Genomic DNA, 23,752 nt, shown 5'->3' on the forward strand with positions numbered 1-23,752 from the left:
ATGAAATAAAACATGATTTGGAATGAAATATGCAACCTAAATGATGCAAATTATGAACATATCAACTCCCCCACACTTATCCTTTGCTTGTCCTCAAGCAAAAAGAACAAATGAGAGAGAGAGGTTGAATGCATTGGGAGTTCATATTTCCTTTTTGAGAGAAGTGATCACAATGAGAATTCAAGTTCATGCTCAATTATGCAATGCAAAGCCACACTCAGATATATATCAACTCAGCAAGGAATCTCCACAAGTTCTTCTCTCTCTCAACTCTTTCACATTCATTAAGCTTTTTACCAAGTGGATCAAATGATGCATTGTCTAAACAAACATAGTTTGGCTAGGGTGAGGTTATGAGACTAAAATGATCTCATCAATGCTTGAGTGGGTTCAATGCAGCAAAAGGATCTCTCTATGAACGACCAAACTTTGGCAGAATGCTAAAGGTAAAAGGCAACCTATGCATACAAGGGCAAGGACTCATCCCACCCACACTCTACTCAAAGTTTCCTCACTTGCTTACTTTTCACACTCATTCTTCTCTCACTAGGGGATTCTCTTTTCCTTTTCATACACAAGTGTGTGAGCCAGAACTCGCACAGCCAGAAATTTGTTTAAGGAAAACTAAGGGATCGGAAACTTCTAGGGTTTATCGTCAAGAACAGTAAGATCGAAAGAAAGTTTTTCTTGCTGTAAAAGTGTTTAGCTCTTATTGCTTAGGGTTGCAAAAGTTCCCGAATGAATTGTATACATCGTCTATTTATACTAACTCTCTGAACCGCCTAGCCGAGAATCTCGGGAGAGATTTTCGGAATATTTCCTTATCGCCTCGTGCGGCTCACCACCTTTGTATTTCGCCGAGGGTTTTTATGAGCTTCGTCTCCCAAGGCCACGGTTCGTCCCATCATTCTCCTTCTCCACGGCTCGGCCCATCTAAGCTTCTCCACGGCTCGGGACATCTAAGCTCTTCCACGGCTCGGCCCATCTAAAATTCTCCACGGCTCGGGACGTTTGCCATTTGAGTCGAGACGTGAGCTGGTCCACCTCACCGAAGCGCGGCTCGGCCCAGGCGTGTTGGAGAGGGGCTCGGCCCATTTCTTGTGATATGGCTCGGCCCATCTCTCTTTTCCTCACGGCTCTCCCTACTGGCCTATCTTCACGGCTCTCCCACTTGGTGAGAACGGCTCTCCCACTTGTCTTGGTGAGAACGGCTCTCCCACTTGTCTTGGTGAGAACGGCTCTCCCACTTGTCTTGGTGAGAACGGCTCTCCCACTTGTCTTTCTTCTATACTTAGTCATTTTGAGATGGTCTTATCTACGTGGGGTGAAAACCGACCCCAACAGTTAGCCCCCCAGCTCGTCAGTTTCGGAGGCGAGAGTGACGAGGTCCATTACTCCTGACCGTAGGATAAACCATCGAGTCAAGCTGTTATGACATAAGCCCAGATGAGGTGTTTTTGGAATGATGACGCCGAGGCGTTTCCAGGGAGTGCCGAGGGTGCCGAGGCAAGTTTAAGGACGAGGCGATTTTGTTTGGTAATGATGAGCCGAGGCGATTTGAGAAGGTTATGCCGAGCCGAACAAAGTGCGAGGCGTTTCGAGGAAAGTTCGTGCCGAGCCGTTTTTGTTAACGACGAGGCGTTTTAAGAGAGGGAGTTAACGCCGAGCCGTTTTCTTAACGACGAGGCATTTCGAGAGGAAGTTCGTGCCGAGACGTTTCGTTAACGACGAGGCGTTCCGAGAGAAAAGTTAACGCCGAGCCGTCTCGTTAACGACGAGGCGTTTCGAGAGGAAGTTAATGCCGAGCCATCTCGTTAACAACGAGGCGTTTCGAGAGCAAAAGTTAGCACCGAGCCGTTTCGTTAACGACGAGGCGTTTCAAGAGCAAGGGTTAGCGCCGAGCCATTTCGTTAACGACGATGCGTTTCAAGAGCAAGAGTTAGCGCCGAGCCGTTTCGTTAACGACGTTCAAGAGCAAGCGTTAACGCCGAGCCGTTTCGTTAACGACGAGGCATTTTCTTTGGTGAGACACCGGATGAAAACTTGGATATCCCAACTGTTGGTCTTCCGAGAGAAGATTCCTGATTTATTGGCGCGTGCGACCGACGCAATTCGATCTAGCCATTTCACTGCGGATTCCACGCGCTGTTTGGAAGGTTTCCCGAGGTTTACGCGGAATTCACCCGCTTCGGTTTTCCTATAAATGGGTGAGCTCCTTCATTCTTCCTCATTATCTTCAGACTCACTCGTTTTTACTAAAGGTAGCTCTCCCTTCTCTCTTCTTTCTCTCTCTAGTTTATTTATTTTCCAGCTAGAGTTTCCGAAGTCTCCGCCGTTCCAGATCTTTTTCCGGTAGAGACTCGCCGAATTGTGCTGTAACTCTTGTAAAAGTCGTAAATTATGTCGAGCTGCTCCGACGATTCATTGGATTCACTTTTTCATTACGAGCCGAGCCGCGTAGATGCCGAGGCGAGAGGTACGGCGGAATCCTCCGAGGCGTCTGTTTCGCCGAGCCCCTCCAATCGCTCATCTGACGAAGCGTCAAACCAGGCAAGCCCATCAGATGTTGGCTCTCCGGATGGCGAGCCGTCGGTTTCGACGAGCCATCCCCAGGATCCCGTTCCTGATGAGGAAATTAACCGCGCCGCACTCAAGGCCAAGGAGGAGGCATTTCCCTTTGACCTTTTCGAGGCAAAGCTTGAATTGGAACGTCTCATGGCGTCTCGAGGCGCTTCCACGTCTGGGCGAGGGCCAAGAGTTAAGAGACAAAAACCTGACCCGCCTGGATCTACACTCTGCTCCCTTGAGTCGCTCGAGGAGTTGAGGCATCGCTTCGGGATATCCGAGGCGGTGGAGTTCGTCGTTCCAGAGAAGAGCGACCGAGCCGACAACCCTCCAGAGAATCATTTCACTCTGTACGAGGCGTTCTTCGAGCTTTGCTTCCTCTGGTTCCCGATCCCCGGAGTGATCCTCAAATATCTCTGGAAGCACGGGATCTCGATTGGGCAAATCATGCCGAGGGGATTACGGCATATGATCGGCATCTTAGTTCGAAGCTTCGAATGCGGAATTGATATCGAGCTGAATCACCTGCTGAACTTGCTGGAAGTCAGGAAAGCTCCGAAGGGAAATAGATTCTATATTTCCAACAAGGCGAAGCGACGGATCATCGGCGGTTTTCCCAGCAAGGATCAGTTTTGGACCGAACGCTTCTTTTACGTCTTGGTGAACGAGGCGTCGATCGGCGAGAATTACGTTCAAAGAACCAAGACCGCTTAGGGACCACTTGGTAGCCGATCCGAAGCTTTGCCTCGGCTCGAAACTATTTTTGGTATCTTCTACCTTTTCTGAAATTTTTTCTTTTTTGCTTTGTTTTGCAGTTCGGTGCTTTCTTCCCCCGATTCCTGACGACCTCTTTACTGTTCGAGACTCTCTTTCGGCGCGGAAGGTTAATTGGAGAAAGAACTTCACCCTCAAAAGAGTAGAAAAAGCGCGAGCCATCCTCGCCGGAGTCCCCGTCAGCTCTTCATCCTCAAGTTCTTCAAGAGATACCCGGGAGAAGATGGTGATAATTGCTCTCAGAGAAAGGAAGAGGCGCGAGGAAGAGGAGGCCGCTAGACGAGCTGCCGAGGCGGCTCATGCGCAAACCGAGGCGGTTCAAGCCGAGGCGGTTTCAGCGCAAGCCGAGGCCGTCCCTCAACCCGACCCGCCGAGCCGGGAAGGGGATGTAATGGACCGAGTCGCAGAAGGCAACACTGCCGAGGCGGCTGAAAAAGATGCAGCGCCCGAGGTGGAACCGGGCGAAATTATCCCGAGGTGTCTGGAGAAGGCTCGGCGGCGCGGAGTAAGACTCCTTTGCACTCCGCCATCTTGGCCCTCCTGAAGTCGACGAGGCCACCGACTTCTGTTGTTCAGAAGCATGACTCTAGCCGAAAACGTTCGGCTACTGACAAAGGGAAGGGCATCGCCGTTCAGAAAGACGAGCTGTCCAAGAAGAGGCGGAAGCCGACGCCCGAGGACCCTGCCGCGCGTAAGTTGGTCGTGGACGACCCCGACGCCTCTGCCGTCATGTTCTCGCGTGTAAAAAACGCGAGCACGTGCCTTCCTCCTCCGGAGAAGCTGAGAAGGCCGAGGTCGTACGGCGCGATGGCACAGCGCGGTACCAAGGTATGTTATATTTGTTTTCCTTTATTTCCGCTAACTTTTACTAAGTTTTTAACGCGAGTTTGTTCTTTGCAGTTTGTTGCGGCCATTAACGACCTGATGGCCGAATACGAAGCGGACTTGTCTAAGGTCGAACGTCGCTTAGACGAGGCCCGAGGCGAGACCGCGGCATCAAAGGCGAAGCTGGAAGAGGCCCAGAACGAGGCCGCGGTGGCGAAGGGGAAATTCGACAAGGCGATGTCCAGAGTGTCGAGGCTGGAAGAGGAGAAAATAGTTCTCCGCGCCAACGTTGACAAAGTTTCCGCCTCGGTGATTCGCCTGGAGGAGGCAAGAGGAGCCAAAAGCGCCGAGGTGGCATTGCTGAAGAGGCGTATCAAGGCCAAGGACGCCTTGTTTGACGTCAAGGTCAAGCGGGCGAAAAAGGAGGCGAGGCGAGAGCTTACGGCGAAGTTTCAGGAACTCCTCGCCAAGGTGGAGGAGGGTTTGGCCAAGCTCGAGAAGGCCAAAAACGACGAGAACGATCTGGGGCAAATCAAGGGCAACCTTGCGATGATTGCCATCCTGAAGAGACCAGACGCCCCGACGCTCGATGATGAGGAGGCGCAGCTAAAGAGCTGGGAGAGCGAATATGCTGACGACGACGTGTATGAGCGCGTTGCCTTCGAGATTCAAGGCGAGCTGGTTTTCTCGCCCGTATTGCCGGATTCGGTCGACACCAACCTAGGTAACGAGCCGCTCGAAGAGACAGCGGCCAACTTAGGCGTCGTTGATCCGAACAGATCGAACGCGGGCACGCCGGTCCTCTCGAACCTCCTTGCCGAGCGTGAAACGCAGTCCGCGGCCTGATATTCTCTGCTTTTCTTTTGTTTTGTCTTTCTATACTTAGGATTTTTATCTGCTTTCCGAACTTTTTATGCAATTTTTGCCTGGACGGCTTTATCCCCCTGACATTTATTTTCGCTTATGGATATATTCTCTTTCCCTTTGCCGTTTTAGGATTTGAAGCATTTATTTTTAACGATCTGTACGAAAATCTATGAAAACCGTTGGCTTAGAGAAAATTGTCGAGGATGAAAACTGCCGCATAAAAAATGATTTTGATCGTTTTCCTTGGCCAAATCGATAGAAATATGAGCTAAGGGTCGAGTCGTTTAAGGATCTCGTTTGGATTCTTAATCCCGAGCTGGAAGTTAGTTTTGTGGAACATCTTTTAGGTGGTGCTGGAAAGTCGAGGCAAATTTTTGCTGTCAATGCCGAGCCGTGTAAACGACGAGGCGTTTTTCGCATTGCATGGTGCCGAGCCCTGTAGACGACGAGGCGTTTTTCTCGTTGCGTAGTGCCGAGCCGTGTAAACAGCGAGGCGTTTTTCTCGTTGCGTGGTGCCGAGCCGTGCAAACGACGAGGCGTTTTTCTCGTTGCGTGGTGCCGAGCCGTGTAAACGACGAGGCGTTTTTCTCGTTGCGTGGTGCCGAGCCGTGTAAACGACGAGGCGTTTTGTTTTTGTTGACCGAGGATGATTCGGTAGTCTTATTGATTTTGACTATGGACCGGCGTTTCCGAGAGGATGAGTATGTGTGTCCGGGTTTCAAGAGTTTACTTCGGTTTTAGAGAAAGCGATGTAGTCTCGACTTATAATCTCGTGTGCGATAGTAAACCGTGGCGACCTGATACGTTTTTGGTCTGATATTTGTATAGCGCGCTTAATTTTTATCCATAGAGGATGTAACTTGCACCCTCGTCCTAGGAAAGGTGGTAAAAGTCCGTTTAGAGAACTTTGTATTTGTTGCCCCGTTGTGGCCAGCAACGAGACAAGGCGTTCGGTGGCTTAGTTTGCCGAACTGAAACTGAGGACCATTTAAGGTCCGAGGTAACCAGGTCATGATTATTCGCCGAAGTGATGAGTGAAAGAATTAAAAAACCCGAATTTGTTACAATAAGTTGCTGATTTAGAAAGAATGAGAAACTAGCCGAAGCGATAATGAACAGACGTGAAATAAGTAGATGGTTTAAAACGAACTGAGAATGTGCCGAAGTGGCGATGTTCCTAAGTGAGCAAGCTAAAATTGTAGAGTTAAAAGAGGTATGTATACGTACCCACTCCCCCCCCTTTTTAGGAGGGGGGACAGCTGAACCCGTTCGATGACGGGCTGCCTACGTACCCTTTGCAGGGATCAAGCCGTCCCGTAGTTCGTGTTGGTCGTGCTGTATCCTTAGTGCTAGTATTTCTTCAGGTGCATTGCGTTCCATGATCTTGGAATCGCCTCGTCAGCTAGTGTCGCGAGTTCGTAGACTCCTGGACGAACCACTTTTGTGACCTTGTAAGGACCTTCCCAATTTGCTCCGAGCTTTCCTGCGTTCTTCTCGGCAGTATTTTGGAAGACCTTCCGGAGGACGAGCTCCCCTGCTTTGAATCTTCGGCTACGAACGTTTTTCTCGTAGTATCGCGCCGTTGCTTGTTGATAGTTCTGTATTCGAATTAAGGCTTGGTCGCGCTTTTCGTTGATTAGGTCGAGCTCATCTAGCATCATTAAGTGGTTCAAGCCCTCCTGTCCTGGTAGAAGTCTTCGTCGAATACCTGGGAAATCCACCTCGGCGGGAATTACGTACTCCGATCCGTAGACTAAAGCGAATGGAGTTTCCCCGGTGGCTCGGCGCGGAGTTCTTCGTTGAGACCAAAGGACTCCTTCGAGTTCGTCTGCCCACCGTCCCTCCTTGGCGTCGAGCCTCTTTTTCAGACCGTCGAGGATCGTCTTGTTGGCTGCTTCGGCTTGTCCGTTCCCTTGAGGGTATCTTGGCATAGATTTGCTGAGGCGGATTTTTCACTTCTCACAGAAGTCTTCGAAGCGTGTTGAGATGAACTGGGATCCGTTGTCGGTGACTATCTCGTAGGGGACCCCGTGTCGGCAGATGATATTTTTCCAGACGAAGTGTTCGACTTGAACATCCTTTATGCTTGCGTAGGAATCGGCTTCGACCCATTTGGAAAAGTAATCCGTGAGGACGAGCAGGAAACGCTTCTGCTTTGAGTGATTTAGAGGTCCGACGATGTCCATCGACCATCTCATGAACGGATAAGGTGATGAAATTGACGAGAGCAACTCGGTGGGTTGATGAATTGTTGGAGCGTGCCGCTGACACTTCTCGCACTTCGCTGTAAATTTCTCGCAGTCTTTGACCATCGTGGGCCAGAAGTAGCCGTGCCGTTTAATCTTGATAGCGAGCGACCTTCCGCTGGAATGGTTCCCGCACGCGCCGCTGTGCACCTCGTGCATGATCTTTCTTGCCTCCGGTCCTTCGACGCATGTCATGAGAGGCCCTGAAAATCTCCACTTAAACACCTCGCCATCGACGAGGACATACCGCACGGCCTGAGCTTTTAGTTTGCGGGCTTCCCATTTGTCGGTTGGCACCTCTCCATCGGTGATATACATTCGGATAGCTCCGAGCCATTCTTTGTCGCAGTCGTACTCCGGCTCGGCCGGTGAGGCGTCTTCGTCCATAGGAAAGGCTTCGTCGTCCTCTGGTTCTTGTTCAGGAGGATTTATCAGCCGAACTCCTTCCACCTCTTCGATGCTAGGACGTTCGATGAATTCGACTGGGATCGTTCGCTGGAGGTCTGGGTCCGAGGTGTTTTCTCCTCGGGGAATGCGAGTGAGTAGCGAGTCTCGGCGTCGCTCAATGCAGTTTCCGAGCCGAGACTACGACGGCTAGGGCAACCTTCTCGATCTGGGGGTAGCGAGTCTCGGCGTCGCTCAATGTCTGACTGATCTAGAAAATGAGCTTTTGCTCGGATCGTTCTTCTCTGATAAGCACTCCGCTTACAGCTGTAGCAGACACTGCGATGTAGAGGAAGAGCGGCTCTCCTTCGACTGGTTTTGCTAAGATTGGTGGGCTCGCCAGATAATCCTTCAATTCCTGGAAAGCCGTCTCGCATCGTTCGTCCCACTCAAATTTTTTTTTTCTTCGGAGGGTGTCGTAGAAGGGCAGGCATTTGTCTGTGGAACGGGAAATAAACCTGTTTAGCGCGGCGACTCTTCCTGTGAGCCTCTGCACTTCGCGCTTCGTCCTTGGAGAGGGCATCTCAATTAAAGCTTTGATCTGCTTGGGGTTTGCTTCTATGCCTCAGTGAGTTACCAGATAGCCGAGGAATTCTCCCGAGGTGACCGCGAACCTGCACTTTGCCGGGTTTAGTTTCATGTTGTGCTTGTTCAATTGTTCGAAGCATTCCCGTAGATGCGCGACGTGGTCTTCCTCCTTGAGTGATTTGACTAACATGTCGTCGATGTATACCTCCATAGTTTTTCCGAGCTGAGCTGCGAACATTTTATTGACGAGCCGTTGATACGTTGCTCCTGCGTTCTTGAGCCCGAACGGCATGACTTTGTAACAGTATATCCCGCGATCAGTTATGAATGCCGTTTTTTGTCGATCATCAGGATGCATTAGGATCTGATTGTAGCTAGAGAACGCATCCATAAATGTTAACAGTCTATTCCCTGCAGTGGCTTCGACGAGCCGGTCTATGTGTGGCAAGGGAAAGCTGTCTTTTGGGCACGCCTTGTTGAGGTCGGTAAAATCCACACATACTCGCCACTTGCCGTTCTTCTTCTTCACGACCACCGGATTTGCGAGCCAGTCCGGATATTTGGCCTCGGCGATTGATCCTACTTTGAGTAATCTTTCGACTTCGTCGTTAACTGCTTTGGCTTGTTCGGGGCTGAGCTTCCTTCTTTTCTGCTTCACTGGTTACGTCGATGCTTATGCCTGGCATATCTTCTGCTGTCCAGGCGAAAGTGTTGATGTTTTCCTTGAGGAGGGAAAGGAGTTCGCTTCTCAGAGGCTCTTCCAGTTTTGTTCCTATTTCGACGCATCGCTCAGGGCGCGCCTCATCTATACATACCGAGTCCACTGCGTCGCATACTGGCTCAGCGCGTGTTTCGCGGCTCTCCGTGATCTGTAATTGCTATAGGAGTTTCGAGAGCTCGTTCGCGGGCTCTCGGTCTGTCTTCATCTTTTTGCGGTCGAGGTCTGCTCGTGCGTCGGTGACGGGGTTCCTTAGCTTATGCTCGGCTAGGCAGCACATTCGTGACCCCTTCTGACTCCCCCCAGATCGTTTTAACACCTGCTGGGGTTTGGAATTTGAGGCAGAGATGATTAGGTAGAGGGTACCGCCCTCATCCCGTTGATCCACGGAGTTCCCATGATCACATTGTATATTGCTGGGTGATCGGTGACGCAGAATTCGACGATCTTAGTGACTCCGCCAGCTACCACAGGAAGCCTGATCGTTCCCATAGTCATCGTCGTTTCTCCTGAAAATCCGGTTAGAGGTTTTGGGATTGCTTCGACCTCGGAGAGGTCGATTCCCATTCTTCTGAGTGTTTCCCTGAAGATGACGTTCACCGAGCTTCCAGTATCGATGAGTACCCTTGCTACGTCATGATCCCTGATCGTTAACTCAATTACCAATGGATCGTTATGAGGTCGATCAATTCCTGTCGTTTCCTCCTCGGCGAAGGAGATCACTGTGTTTGGGATGTCGGTTGGTTCTGTCCAATTCTCCTTCGCTTCGGCTCGGCACTGATAGGCTTTGATGGAGGATACGGTATCTTGGTAGTATTGGGATCCTCCCATGATCATATTGATCCTTTTCCTCGGCTCGGGTCGCTCTTCAGGTTCGCCTCTCCTGTCACGCTTGGGGTTATCACCTCGTCAGGGAGGATTCGCGGGTTCCGCCGCGCCGCTCGGCTCGGCTCTCTCTTGTTGTTCGTTAGGGAAAAGGTCTTTGAGGCTGACCGCGTTTTGGAGCTCTCCCGCTGCCATCTTTGCTGTGAGCTTTGCTCCTAAAGTTCGACATTGAGTCGTTGAATGCCCGTAGGTCTGGTGATACTCGCAGAAAGCCTTCTCGTCGTAGTTGGCGGACTTTCTCACCCAAGTGTTGTTCCGCGGCTCTCCTCTTCCGCGTCCGGTGCCTACCTGGTAATTATGGGCGCCTCCGCTTCTAGGTTCATCCGAGCTCTGCGTTGTTGTGTTGCTCGATGGGTTGCCCTTCTTCGCGGGGCGCGGCAAAATTGAGCTTCGGATTGCCGCTTTCGTTGCTTCGTACTGCTCGTCCAAGTTTTTCATTTCCTCCTCGTTTACGACGAAGTCTGATGACCGGTGCAAAGCGTCTTGGATTGTTTGCGGCGTGTTTAGAGCCATCTCCCGTCGAAACTCGGATTTGTACCACAAAGATCGCTTCAGAGCCTCGAGCGCAGCCTTGTCGCTTATCCCTTCTATTTTGGATACGGCTGCCTTGAATCTTGCCATGTAATCCCGAAGCGGTTCGTTCGGTCCTTGGGATAATGTCCACAGGTCGGCATCAGATGTTCCTCTGTCCATAAACATCGAGTATTGTTTAAGGAACAAAGCGGAGAGCTGTTGAAAATTGCCGATTGAATTTCGTTCCTGCCTCGAAAACCACTCGAGTGCGGCTCCCTTGAGATGTTCCACGAAGAGCAGGCAGTATCCGGCATCTATTTCGCGCTCGGTGAGTTTAGCGGCGTTCTTTGTGAAGGCTCGTCCCATCGCTATCCGAAACGCTGTGATGTGTGCCTTCGGGTCGGTTGTTCCTTCGTAGAACAGGATTCTCACCTTCCCCGGCTCGGGGATCCTGGCCTCCGTGATTCTTGTAGTGAATGGGGTTCTCTGAGTTTCTTCAAGCATTCTGTCGATTTCGGGCGCGGCGCTTGTCGCGTTGTGCACTTGGGATTTCATGGCGCGTATTTCAGCTACCGTCCGAGCCATCGAGGCTCGCAGCTCTTTGAGTTCAAGAGTTTGTGCGTGATTCATTCCCTTTGATTGGGGAGGTCGCTCCCGCTCCTCTCTCCTTGGCTCGTCCTCGCGCTCTGCCTGCTCGATCCATTGGAGGTTTTCTTCCTCCTCGGTTGGATTGTCGCCGCGGGTCAGATCGGAGACTTCGTCAGTTCGGATGCCGTTTAGTGCCGAGGCGAGCTCTTCTTGACTTATTCGGCGAGCCGAGCCGGTTTGTTGCAGATTCGTGGTTCCGTCATTCTGCTGGGCGTCTATGTCGATCGCATTGTTTCCTTCTTCGCCGGCTCGTCGTCTCGAGTTTCGGCGGAGAGGGAGCGGTTCGGTTATGTTGACTCGGGTCACCGCGGGGGTCTGTTCGTCGAGGAGACGAGACATTGGAGGAGCCGAGGGGTTTCTCGCGCCGCTCCCTAAGGCTTCTGCAGGTGTCGAGAAATCGAAGTGTCTCCGGATTCCATCCATCGGGTCGGGAATTCCGGCTCTCCAATTTTGGTGCAGTCGCTCAGCCGCCATCGCGTTGAGCCTCTCTGTAATCGCCTCGTTTCTTTTATCCTGTTCGTCGATTTTCTTCATCAACGCAACCATCATGTTTCGCATCTCCTCCTGGGTTTCGATCGTTGCCGTCGTCGTGCCCGATGCCGGAGCGTCCTTCTCCGCGCCGTTACCAGTGTTGTTGTTGTTGTCGTCGGGGGTGTTGCTCGCCATGTTCTTCGGATCTTAAAGTCTCGTCGATTTAGAGTAAGAAAGTTTCGAGTCCCCACAGACGGCGCCAAATTGTGTGAGCCAAAACTCGCACAACCAGAAATTTGTTTAAGGAAAACTAAGCGATCGGAAACTTCTAGGGTTTATCGTCAAGAACAGTAAGATCGAAAGAAATTTTTTCTTGCTGTAAAAGTGTTTAGCTCTTATTGCTTAGGGTTGCAAAAGTTCCCGAATGAATTGTATACATCGTCTATTTATACTAACTCTCTGAACCGCCTAGCCGAGAATCTTGGGAGAGATTTTCGGAATATTTCCTTATCGCCTCGTGCGGCTCACCGCCTTTGTATTTCGCCTAGGGTTTTTATGGGCTTCGTCTCCCAAGGCCACGGTTCGGCCCATCATTCTCCTTCTCCACGGCTCGGCCCATCTAAGCTTCTCCACGGCTCGGGACATCTAAGCTCTTCCACGGCTCGGCCCATCTAAAATTCTCCACGGCTCGGGACGTTTGCCATTTGAGTCGAGACGTGAGCTGGTCCACCTCACCGAAGCGCGGCTCGGCCCAGGCGTGTTGGAGAGGGGCTCGGCCCATTTCTTGTGATACGGCTCGGCCCATCTCTCTTTTCCTCACGGCTCTCCCTACTGGCCTATCTTCACGGCTCTCCCACTTGGTGAGAACGGCTCTCCCACTTGTCTTGGTGAGAACGGCTCTCCCACTTGTCTTGGTGAGAACGGCTCTCCCACTTGTCTTGGTGAGAACGGCTCTCCCACTTGTCTTGGTGAGAACGGCTCTCCCACTTGTCTTTCTTCTATACTTAGTCATTTTGAGATGGTCTTATCTACGTGGGGTGAAAACCGACCCCAACAACAAGTCTTGGAGTTCAAACTTTCCATAGCTCTTTTTCACTTTCTTTTGTAACCTCTAACCTCTTTTTTTCTTTCTTTTTTTTTTAAAAACATTTGAGCTCTTTGGCTTCTTTTTTTTCACTTAGAGGCTAGACTCTTTCTTTTCAAAACACTAGAGCTCACTTTCTTTGACTCAAAACTCCAAGACTGATTTCTTTTCTTTTTTTATCCCCTAGTTCTCACCATTCTCCTTTTATTTCCACTCATCTCTCCTTTTTCCACTCACCAACAAGTATTCCCCCACACTTAGTTCTTGCCAAATCTCTCAGCTCCTTGATGATGGAACTTAGCACTCAATTAGACTTGCCCTTGTCGCCCTAAACCTAACACTTTCTGCTAAGTTTGGTCCAAGGTGGCCTCTCAATCACACACAAACAATTGGCTTGAAAGAAGGATGGGTTCAGGGTGAGGAAAACTGATCTATTATGCAGATTCAGCTATTTGAGCTAAGGAAGAGGATGGTAAAAACAGGATTCTAGCTCAAATATGTATATTGGTATCCACAAGCTTATTCAAACAATGCATCAAATGATAATTTCAAGTCAAGTTCAGGGTTTTCACTTATTAGAGTTGAGTTCAATCCAAACTTGCTTCTCAGATTCAAATCATTTCAAGCCTTGCAAGCACAGAAATCATTTCACAAGCATATTTGGTCCAAATTTTCAAAGTCATGTACTCTCAAGGAAAAACTATCATTACTCCCAGCAAGATGCAACCTATATGATGCAAATTAGACTCAATCCTAAAAAAAATGTAAATGCAACTACATGATCATTTTTTTGTGAAATTTTGTTTTTTTGATTTTTCAATTTTTTTGGTTTTTATATGCAGACTCAAGATGCAAATCAAAATAAGAACAAGAGAAAACATGATTAGTAAACACAAAACCCCTCCCCCACACTTAAATAACACAGTCCCTTGTGTTATAAAAGCATAAGAGAGGAGTGAAAGGCAAAAGCAAGAAAGATGCAAAATGAGAAATAAAGAACTAGATGCATATGTACAAGGAGTTTGGAGTGTTACCAGATTTGTTTGTGATGGAAAGGAGTAGTGAAATTGTGAATCTCAGGAGGCTAAAGAACACCAGGTCATCTGTAACCTGAACACACTCCACAAGACACATCAAAACATCCTAAAAACACCAAGAGAAAGCATTAAAAAGAATATTTACAAAGGATAAGCTTGGGGTGTCTCCCAAGAGCATTTTGTTTTAAGTCACTAAGTTTGACTTTTCATACTCTTTTATTAGTGAGTGAGAGGAGGAGCTTTGATGCTCCTTGTCTTTTCCATGAATTCAAGCATTAGGTCCTTGTTCATCAGCTCTTGGACACCATCAGATCCTTTGTCTATGAGCTCTTGTGTGAGGATTGCCCTGACTTTTGCAAAAGGTTTTGATCCTCCAATGCCTTTAACCTTGTATTCCAGAGCTCCACCATCAAACTTCCATGGAGTGAGCTTTATCACCTGAGAGGAGGACCCAAGAGTGAATGATTTGGTGCTTGTTAGGTTCTTGTCTTGAGACCCTGAACCATTTCTTTTGTTGCTGCTGACTTCCTTCTCACTTGGTGTGGGAGAAAAATATTCCAAGCAAGCTTCATCATCACTAAAGAAATCTCCTTCAAACTCAAGATCAGGTCTTACTAAGGATTCTTTCTTCTTCTCAACAGATGCAAGGGGTTGAGCTTCTTCTATAGTTCCAATATTCCCCACATACTTCATCTCATAGTGTTTCAACTCATAAGAATCATCAGATATAACCCCACAAAACCCAGCAAGAGGAGGTTTAAGGGGATAAGATACTTCATCATCTACCTTAGTAAGCACCACTCTTTGAGTATCAAAGTCCATCCTTGCTCCTGTGGTGTTCAGAAATAGAGTTCCAAGCAGAAGAGGTAGCTCTTTGGTCTTTTTCATCTTCATGACTACAAAATCAGTTGGAACTGTGCATTCACCAATCTTTAATGGGTAGTCTTCAAGGATTCCATATGGCTTCTTTGAGGATGAATCTCCAAAGGTAATTGACATGGGGTGATGCTTAAGACTCTTGATCCCTAGTCTCTCCACCATGTCTAAAGACATTACACTGATGCTTGATCCAGAATCACATAAAGCATTGTCCACTTTCAAACTTCCAAGAGAGCATGAGATGGAGAACTTTCCTGGATTACCTAGCTTGGGAATTGATTTGGGTTTCACCCTTGTTGAACCAGTGCTAGAGACTCCATTAGATGTCCTTCCTTGAACCATTCTCTGATCCTTTCTTTCAGTAATCTCAGAATCATTCTTTCTCATATCAAAAGAAGCTGCCTCCGTACCTTCTTTCTCAATGTCCTCATTGAGATCACTGAACAGGAACTCAAACTCATCTATAATGGCGTCCTCATCATCTTTTGTCAGGCATTTTTCACTTGAGACATTGCCATGGAGAAGGTCCTCAATTTCTTGGACAGCAGCATGATTCTCATCATTTGAGAGGATTGCATTGCAGTATTCTGTTTGATGTGCAATTGATGTCCCTGGTAAAGATCTTTGAGCTTGAGAACTGCAGTGGCCATTGTTGTTCTCTAGAGTTTTGACTTTGGAAGCCAAGGTTGAAAGTTGAGTTAGAAGATCAGAATAAGTGCAATCCACCTAGTTGTTAATCTCTGCCATTTTCTTGTTGAAGTCTATGGCACCACTTGCTTGACCTTTGAGGATTTGCTGGAGCAGGTTCTGCACTTCTTGATCCTTATTCTCTGAGTTCTGTTGGAGACTTTGTTGTTGGGGAGAGACAAAACCTTGTTGTTGAGTGTTTTGAGGATAGAAGTTCTGGTTTGGGGGATTCTTGTAGTAGGTAAAGCCCTTTTGGTAACCTTGTTGGCCACCTACAAAGTTCACCTCAGCTGTGATGTCTTCCCTTTGAAATGTGTCTTGAAACACATGATTCACATCTCTAACAAAGTTGGCTGACTGATGAGAAGCTAAGAGAAGTGTGTCTAGCTTCTCATTGAGAGACTTGATGTCTTTCCTTGTCCTTTCCTCTTCAGCACTCACAGCTCCTCTTGAATTCCTTTCAAAGTCTGATCCATAAAGCTCATCACTCTGAGCTACATTCTCCACTAGTGTCATGGCATCATTGACTTCCTTGGTCATGAAATTACCATTTGAAGCTTTGTCCAAGAGAAGTCTGACCTTTGGTAAAGCACCTCTGTAGAAAGTACTTAGCAGCTGACAATCTGAGAATCCATGGTGAGGGCATTGCATGGTATACCCTCTAAATCTTTCCCAAGCCTCACAAAATGATTCATGGTTCTTCTGAATGAAACTTGAGATTTCATTTCTTAACCTTGCTGTTCTTGATGAAGAGAAGAACTTGGTTAGAAATGCTTTTTTGCATTGCTCCCAAGTTGTGACTGATCCTTGAGGTAGAGACTTTTCCCACTGATGAGCTTTGTCTCCGAGAGAAAAAGGGAATAGCCTCAACTTGAAACTGTCCTCACTCACTCCATTCATCTTAGTTAGATCACAAACTCTATCAAAGTTGTCAATGTGATCTAATGGGTCTTCTAATGCCAAGCCATGGAACTTGTTTGATTGCACCATGTTGATCAAGCCAGATTTGATCTCAAAATTGTTTTCAGGTGTAGGAGCTTGAATCCCATATCTCTGACCCTGAGTATTGGCCTCATCACCAGCTCCCACAACTATTCTTGGACGAGGTGCTGGACCCTCTTGCTGAGCCTGGTGGTTTCCTTTACCACCATGAGCCTGTTGCCCCTGATCCATACCCAACCTCTCAATGTGCTCAGCTCTTTCTCTTTGTCTCCTTGCTTGACTTCTGGTGTTCATACACCTGAAAACAAAGACAGCACTTGAAAGGTAATCAGTAAAACAAAAGAAAATGACTTGATCTCAAGAAGATCCAAAGTCCTAATGCTAGAATAAATCTCCCCGGCAACGGCGCCAAATTGATAGTAGAAATTTTTCAATCCTTGATCAATTCCTCAACGTACTACTCATGTCATTGTAGCACTTGAGGTATCAATCCAAATGGAGAGATTCTAGACACTAAGACTATGATGATCAATTCTTAATCCAAGTCTAACTAAACAGATGAGTTGGTAACAAGGTGATCTAAAAACATAAAGCAAACAAGAAAAAGCAGTAATTAAGAATTAAACAAGCAAGAGAAACTAAACAAACACTCAAATTCAAATAAAGAGAAAGCTAAACCTCTAGATGTGATCATTGATCAGGGTGCTTTCAATGCTTAACTCATGATGCTAAGAAAACAATGCAACACTTGCAATTCTTTAGTCTAGACTTCCAAAGCAGATTAATTCATTCTCATGACAGAAATCTCTTTGCAAATTACTTAATCAAGACTAATTCTCATTAGTGAATAAGCAATTAACAAGCATAAGGTTCCAAGTCTAACATGACCAAACAGCCTCTTTGTGGATCGAAATAAGAGCTAAGAAAGACTGAATCTTATACAGAAAGATAAAGCAAGCATCACATGATCTCAATTCCAGTCAACTTAGAACTCAAAGCAAGACCATTTCTTTCCCAAGACAATGATCACTATACTAATCAGCATTCAAACCTAACTCTCATTAGTGGTAATGATGATCAATATGCATTAATAAACAGTTCTAATATGTCATTTATGTTTTAAACAAACATTGCCATGGCATTTAAAACATAAACCCTTAAGTTAGCTCATTCAGGCATTTCATCAAACACCTTGTGGGTGGAGAAATGCCTAAGCTCTAGATCAAGCTTATAATGAGAGATCTAGCATTAAGAACAGCTAACTAAGGAAAGGAAATGAGAATTTAGAACCTAAACATCATTAATCAAACATCAAAGCACCCTAATCTACACACCTAGAAGCTTAAAAGAAGACTACTCACTAATATGCTTAACACACCTAATCTTTTGCAAGAGGTGATATTAATCATGATTAGAAGCAAAGATAAGAAGATGAGATGATAAGAAACAGACTTAGATTGATTAAATCCTTGAGATATCTCTTAACAAATTCGTTTTTTTAATAAAAGGGGAAAGAGAAACAAGAGAAAACAAAGCTTCAGTCTTGGAAAAAACCCTAAAAAGCATATATAGTGTCTCTTGCGGGCCGGGTCAGCCCAGGACAAACTGGGTCCTGACCCGGCTTTGATGGATAGTGGTGTGGTTTGCCACGGTCAGATGATGCTTGGACAGACCGTGGCAAACTGATAGTGTCAAAGTTCTTGGACAGATTCTTCATGATCAAGGTTGCCATGGCTTGATTTACACCATGTCTAGTGGCCGTGTCTCTTCTTTACTGGGTTTGGGTGATGAACTTCTTGGATTGCCACGGTATAGTAGCTCTTGGTCAAGCCCCGTGGCAAGTGGTCGTGTCAAACGCCGAAGGTGTGTACAAGTTGCCACGGTCAAGTCCTAGACCGTGGCATTGAAACCGTGTCAAGTGCCGAATGCTTGTAAAGTTCTTCCCGGCCAAATGTTACTTTGCCACGGTCAAGTGTATACCGTGGCATTCAGATCGTGTCAAACGCCGAAGGATTGCAAATAAGTGCTACGGCCAAGTGTGGACCGTGGCATTCCATCACGGCATGTTTCACTTAGCTCGCATCATTCAGGGCTGTTTGGACCACTTCGCATTCCGGAGAGTGTAACTTCTAAGATAATTGTCCGAATTGTGTTCTTCTGGTTTCAAAGGACAGAGGACTCATATACCTTCAACTTTGGTGAAGGAAGCTTCGGTGCTTGGGAAGTGGAAGGCTTCCTGGAGGGCTCATATTCGCAGTGCATTTACACGATCAGAGAGAGGCGTCTAGACATGTGTCCATTCCGGAGACCGTATCTTCCTGATCATAGCTCCGAATGGAATGATCTCGGACGTTCTGGAAAGAGGACTCAAATATCCTAATTCTCATGAAGGCCCCGGAAACCTAATCGGCCTGGAAGTGCACCGTCCTTCGCATTCTTCGGAGCTTATCGGGTTTGTCCAAAACGGCAGAGAGACAGGAGTTTCTTCCGACGAGCTTAACTTTCTGCTCACGCGTCCGAATTCCATGATTCTACTTGCTCTGGAACCGTGATCCAATCCTCTCCAACTTTGATGAAGCACCCGACAACTGAATCGGACCGGAAGGTTCCCCGGACAGGCGATTTCGGAAAAGTGTCTGCACCCGGAGATTTTGGCCGAGAAATCCATTGGCCGGTACGCGTTTTGGCCGACAAAATCCACCCGCGGTACGTGAGAATGGCCGAGAAAAACCTTCCTGGTGCGCGAGAATGGCCGAGAACCTCCAAAAACCCAATTTCACCATTTTTCAAGCCTTGATCACCATTCCACTTCCTGGTTTCATCTTTTCAGCTCCAAATAGCTCCAAATACACCTGATAAACACTCAAAACATGCGAAGAGTCATTGGGACCTAATGCATCTCCTAAGTTCTAAAACAAACCCTAAGGACCTAAAATACATGAAATAAAACATGATTTGGAATGAAATATGCAACCTAAATGATGCAAATTATGAACATATCAGTAGTGGGATGGGTTGGAGGTGGAACATGATGGAGTTGAGTATCTAGGTGGGCTGCTCTCAGGTGAGTCTGGTAGGAACGCTGTGGCTGGGTTCACCCAGTATTCTTTTCCTGGTGGTAACACAAGCTCATGAGCGGCTGAACTTTCTCCCACATCTTCTCTTGCATCTTGTTTGAGTGAGGTGGCTGGAGCTGTGAGTTTTTTAACCTTCTTCTTAAGTTGCCTAACACAGTCAACGAGCTTGTGGATCGTTTTGTCTTGCCATTTGCACCATTTCCGAAGGCTGTTAACTCTGGAATACAGCTTCCTTGTGTGATAATCAGGCTCACCCCAAAAGTAAGGATCAAAGTGGTACCGGCCTGTTCCCATCCTTCTTTCAAAATCTCTTGGCTCCTCATTCTCACAACCGGCGGTCCTAGTTGTGCTCTGCTCTTCAACTGGCTCTTTATCCTTAGAACTTGCAGTCCTCTTGCATTTGCGAATTGGAGGGTGAATGGCTGGGTTGTAGAGCTGATCCTTTAGAACAATAAAGGGGACATTGTGCCTTTCTGTGAGAGTGGTGATGGCTGGATGTGGCAAAAGAACTTGGACTTTCTCATCTTGTAAGAGCTTGAAGGTGTACAAGAAGTTTTCACCATTGCTTTCTTTTAAGAACCCAACCTTGGTGAGAGTATCTTCATCAATCAACTCAGGCTTGATCTCAACATCATCAAAGACAAAACCCCTTGCTTTCAAAACCCCTTCTAATTCAAGCTTCGCCTCGAACAGATCAAAGGGAAACGCTTCCTCCTCGGCTTTCACTGCGGCATGATTAACATCTTCGTCGAGAGCAGGACCCTGAGGGCGGCTCGTCGAAACCGACGGCTCGTTATCTGGAGAGTGAGCGCCTGACGGGCTTGAGCGATTAGACGCCTCGTCGATTTCGGATGAACGGTTGGAGGGGCTCGGCGAGATAGACGCCTCGGAGGATCCTGTTACACCTCTCGCCTCGGCGTCTACACGGCTCGGCTTGTAGTTAAAGAGCGAATCTAGTGAATCGTTGGAATGGTTCGACATGATTTACAGCTGGAACGGAAAATACAGTTCTACGCGGCCAACTTTCGTCGGAAAAAGATCTGAGGCAGCGGAGACCTCGGAACCCTAGCCGGATAATAAATAAACTAGAGAGAGAAAGAAGAGAGAAGGGAGAGCTACCTTTTAGTGAAAACGAATGGATCTGAAGATTATGAGAAGGAACGAAGGAGCTCACCTATTTATAGGAAAACCGAAGCGCGTGAAGTCCGCGTGGACCTCGGGATGGCGCAAAGGTGTTCAATGGGGGCGTATGAAGTCCGCGGCGAATGCGTAACCTATTGGCGCGTCCATCATACACGCCAACACTCAAGATGTCTTGGAAAGAACTAACAGCCGCTCTGTCCAGATAAACCGAGCCCATGACACAGCTATGGTTATCTGAGAATATCTCATCAAGTTGTGTGAACCTAACCATGCTTCGTCGATACGGCTCGACAATTTCATAAGAACGTCTCGTCGTTATCGTTAACGCGAAACGGCTCGGCAACCTTCTTATAAAAAACGCCTCGTCGTTACCCTGAAACACGGCTCGGCATTATTTACATAAACGCCTCCTCGTTACCCTGGAACACGACTCGGCATTATTTACATAAACGCCTCGTCGTTACCCTAAAACACGGCTCGGCATTATTTACATAAACGTCTTGTCGTTACCCTGAGACACGGCTCGGCATTATCTACATAAACGCCTCGTCGTTACCCTGAAACATGGCTTGGCATTATCTACATAAACGCCTTGTCGTTACCCTGAAACACGGCTCGGCATTATTTACAAAAACGCCTCGCCGACGCCTTGGAACATGGGCCGTGCATAAGAGAAGATGGGCCGCGCCGTGCATAAGAGAAGATGGGCCGCGCCGTGCATAAGAGAAGATGGGCCGCGCCGTGCATAAGAAAAGATGGGCCGAGCCAGAAGATGCGAGCCTACTAAAACCCTAGGCAAAAGTGTTATGGCGGCGGCCGCACGACAAGATAAGGAAATATTCCAAAAGTCTCTCCCAAAATTTTCGGGAGAGGCGGTTTAGGAAGTTAGTATAAATAAGCGACTTATACGATTCATAATGTAACTTTTCACAACTCGAGAGCAATAAGACTTAAACACTTTCACAGCAAACAAAACTTTCTTTGATCTTACTGTTCTTGCGATTACCCTAGAAATTTCGGATCCCTTAGTTTTTCCTTACAAATTTTTGGTTGTGCGAGTTTTGGCTCACACAATACAGATATTCATCATCAGAAATAGTAAAATGTTCTTCACCTCCATTCAGCAGAGGAATGTAATTCAATTGGAATTTAACCTTACTTTCGTCTAATGAAAGCTTTTGTATATTCTAGCTTCTATCATCGACGGAGTTATCTCCCACACTGATGTCTTCAACATTAAACTATACATGTGACTTTGGCATGTAAAATGTATGTTGACGTTATTACTCATTGTATCCTGCCAAAACAATACAAAAACTCAATCAGTAATACTAGTTATCCACAATATTACCTTCTCTTTACATAGTAATACCAGTTGCACCAAATTTTACTCAATAAATCATGATTTTAAGTAATACCATTTTCACTAGTTATACTACATTTATCAGTAATGGTAGTTATACCAGTTTTCCTATCGCAAGAACTGGATAGTTTTGGGTTCTAAACTACTAATAGTTATGTTACCAAATTAAAGTCCTAATCGACCCAGAAACCATGATTAAACACCCAATATGCAGATTCAAATAATCAAATCCAATTCAATGGCTCAATAACTCTTAGGTTGAATAACATACCTGGTTCAAGCTAGGGGTAGCTCGACGGAAGCGAAGAAATGACGGTGATGGAGAGATCGGCAGCGGTACAGCAACAGAAACCTCAATTTCCAGAGCACGATGACCTCGGCGGTGGCAGCAGTGACAGGGATTGAGCAGTTTTTAATTTTTTTTACACCTTTAAAAAAAATGGAAATTGGGAAAAAAGGAAGGAGGGGAAAAATTGTCTTCACATCATTAGAGGGAGATAGGAGATTAACCAGGACGATAGGAGATGAAATTGTTTAAATGAGTGGTAAATGAGATGAAGACCCCTCCAAGTAGGATGTTGTCTTTTGGTTGTTATTTCGTCGAATCGCTCTGAGATCGCCTCATTCCTTTTATCCTGCTCTTCAATTTTCTTCATCAACATGGGCAGCATGTTCCGCATCTCGTCCTGAGCTTCAGTGCTTGTTGTTGTTGTACTTGATGGGGGAGCATCCTTCTCGGTGCTATTGTTGTTGTTCTCACCGTCAGAGATGTTACTTGCCATGTTCTTCGGATCTTAGGGTCTTGTCAATTTTTGAGTAAGAAGATTTCGAGTCCTAATAGACGGCACCAAATGTTGTGAGCCAAAACTCGCACAATCAAAACTTGTAAAGAAACATAGAGGGCTCCGAAATTTTTAGCGTTTATCGCAAGAACACAAAGATCAAAAGAAGATTTTATTGTTGTGAAAAGTATTTAGTCTTATTGCTTAGGTTTCAGAAGTTACATAATGAATTCTGTATATTGACTATTTATACAAATCTATAAACCGTCTAATATCTCTCCGATATTCTCGGAAAATTTCCTTATTTCTCCGCGCGGCTACCGCCTCAACCCTACGCCTAGGGTAAACACCATGTTTCCTTAAATGGGTTTCGGGTCAGCCCATTTACATTTCTCGTCTTCCAGCTCGGCCCAGCAAGCTGTTACTGGGCTCGGCTTGGCCCAGGTACTCTGTGACGCGGCTCTCCTGAACTGAAACCATGGTTCATTTCGGTTCAGCTATTCCGGACAAATCCTTTTTCAGGATCGGTTTGTTCGCAACAGATGAGGTTGACAAAGCCCGTTCTTGATACTTAGTCATCTCCCAGGAGTTAATCTCTATGAGGTCAAATCCGACCCCAATAATAATTAGTAAAGGTCAACATGAGTGTTACACATAAAATAATTCTTACTCACAAGAATATGACGTGTGGCTTCATTAATTAAGATTGTGGCATCGATCAAAATAATAATATATGAATGGAGTAATTCTTAGACTCTAACTTAAAATATCATGACATGTGTACAAAAATGAAAAATATCAATGTAATAATATAAACATTCATATTGTTAATTATTTCTTTTTAAAGAAGACAAAATAAGAAAACCAGAAAAATAAATCTTCTATTATTATTTGAGAAAGACACTTAAAAAATGACTTTTATGCCAATTAACAACTTTGTCATGTTGAAGTGTCAATTTTAGAGAGTTTCTCAGAAATTTATCAATAGTGAGCTCAAATTACTAGACTAATTACCATTGTACCATTTTTAATTATAACAACCATATTTACATAATTTTATCTTATCTTTTATTAATTAATTATATTATTGAATTTATTGTCATATAATCTATACTAGGATACTGGTCCGCACGCATGTGCAGGCTTGAATGTTTTTATAAATTTTAATTGTATTGGGTATATGGTTAAGTTTATTGGGTCGAATTTTATAAAATTGATAATTGACAGTGTGTGTGAGTACACTGTTACCACATTTGGGCCAAATGGTAGGTTAT

General features: G+C 46.4%; 1 protein-coding gene and 1 non-coding gene across 2 annotated transcripts; both read left to right on the top strand.

Annotated features, from left to right (window-relative positions):
* The first annotated feature begins 2,400 nt into the window (after positions 1-2,400).
* On the top strand, positions 2,401-5,010 carry LOC112089181 (uncharacterized protein At3g60930, chloroplastic-like). Its single transcript, XM_024160157.1, has 4 exons — positions 2,401-3,244; positions 3,381-3,844; positions 3,886-4,167; positions 4,240-5,010. The coding sequence occupies exons 1-4, from the start codon at positions 2,401-2,403 to the stop codon at positions 5,008-5,010; spliced, it is 2,361 nt and encodes a 786-aa protein (XP_024015925.1).
* Positions 5,011-15,799: 10,789 nt separating this feature from the next.
* LOC112089427 lies at positions 15,800-15,906 on the top strand. Its single transcript, XR_002901065.1, has one exon. It is a non-coding gene; the product is annotated as a small nucleolar RNA R71 (small nucleolar RNA).
* The last annotated feature ends 7,846 nt before the right edge of the window (positions 15,907-23,752 follow it).

The sequence above is a fragment of the Eutrema salsugineum genome, unplaced genomic scaffold (assembly GCF_000478725.1).
Source record: "Eutrema salsugineum unplaced genomic scaffold, Eutsalg1_0 scaffold_12, whole genome shotgun sequence".
Classification (NCBI taxonomy): domain Eukaryota; kingdom Viridiplantae; phylum Streptophyta; class Magnoliopsida; order Brassicales; family Brassicaceae; genus Eutrema; species Eutrema salsugineum.

What these genes read in the sequence shown, in the direction of transcription:
- LOC112089181 (XM_024160157.1), top strand. Translation starts at nt 2,401, where the DNA reads ATGTCGAGCTGCTCCGACGATTCATTGGATTCACTTTTTCATTACGAG. An exon ending in GGTGAACGAGGCGTCGATCG is followed by an intron (nt 3,245 to 3,380) that starts GCGAGAATTACG and finishes TTTGTTTTGCAG; the next exon opens with TTCGGTGCTTTCTTCCCCCG. An exon ending in AGAAGGCTCGGCGGCGCGGA is followed by an intron (nt 3,845 to 3,885) that starts GTAAGACTCCTT and finishes GCCCTCCTGAAG; the next exon opens with TCGACGAGGCCACCGACTTC.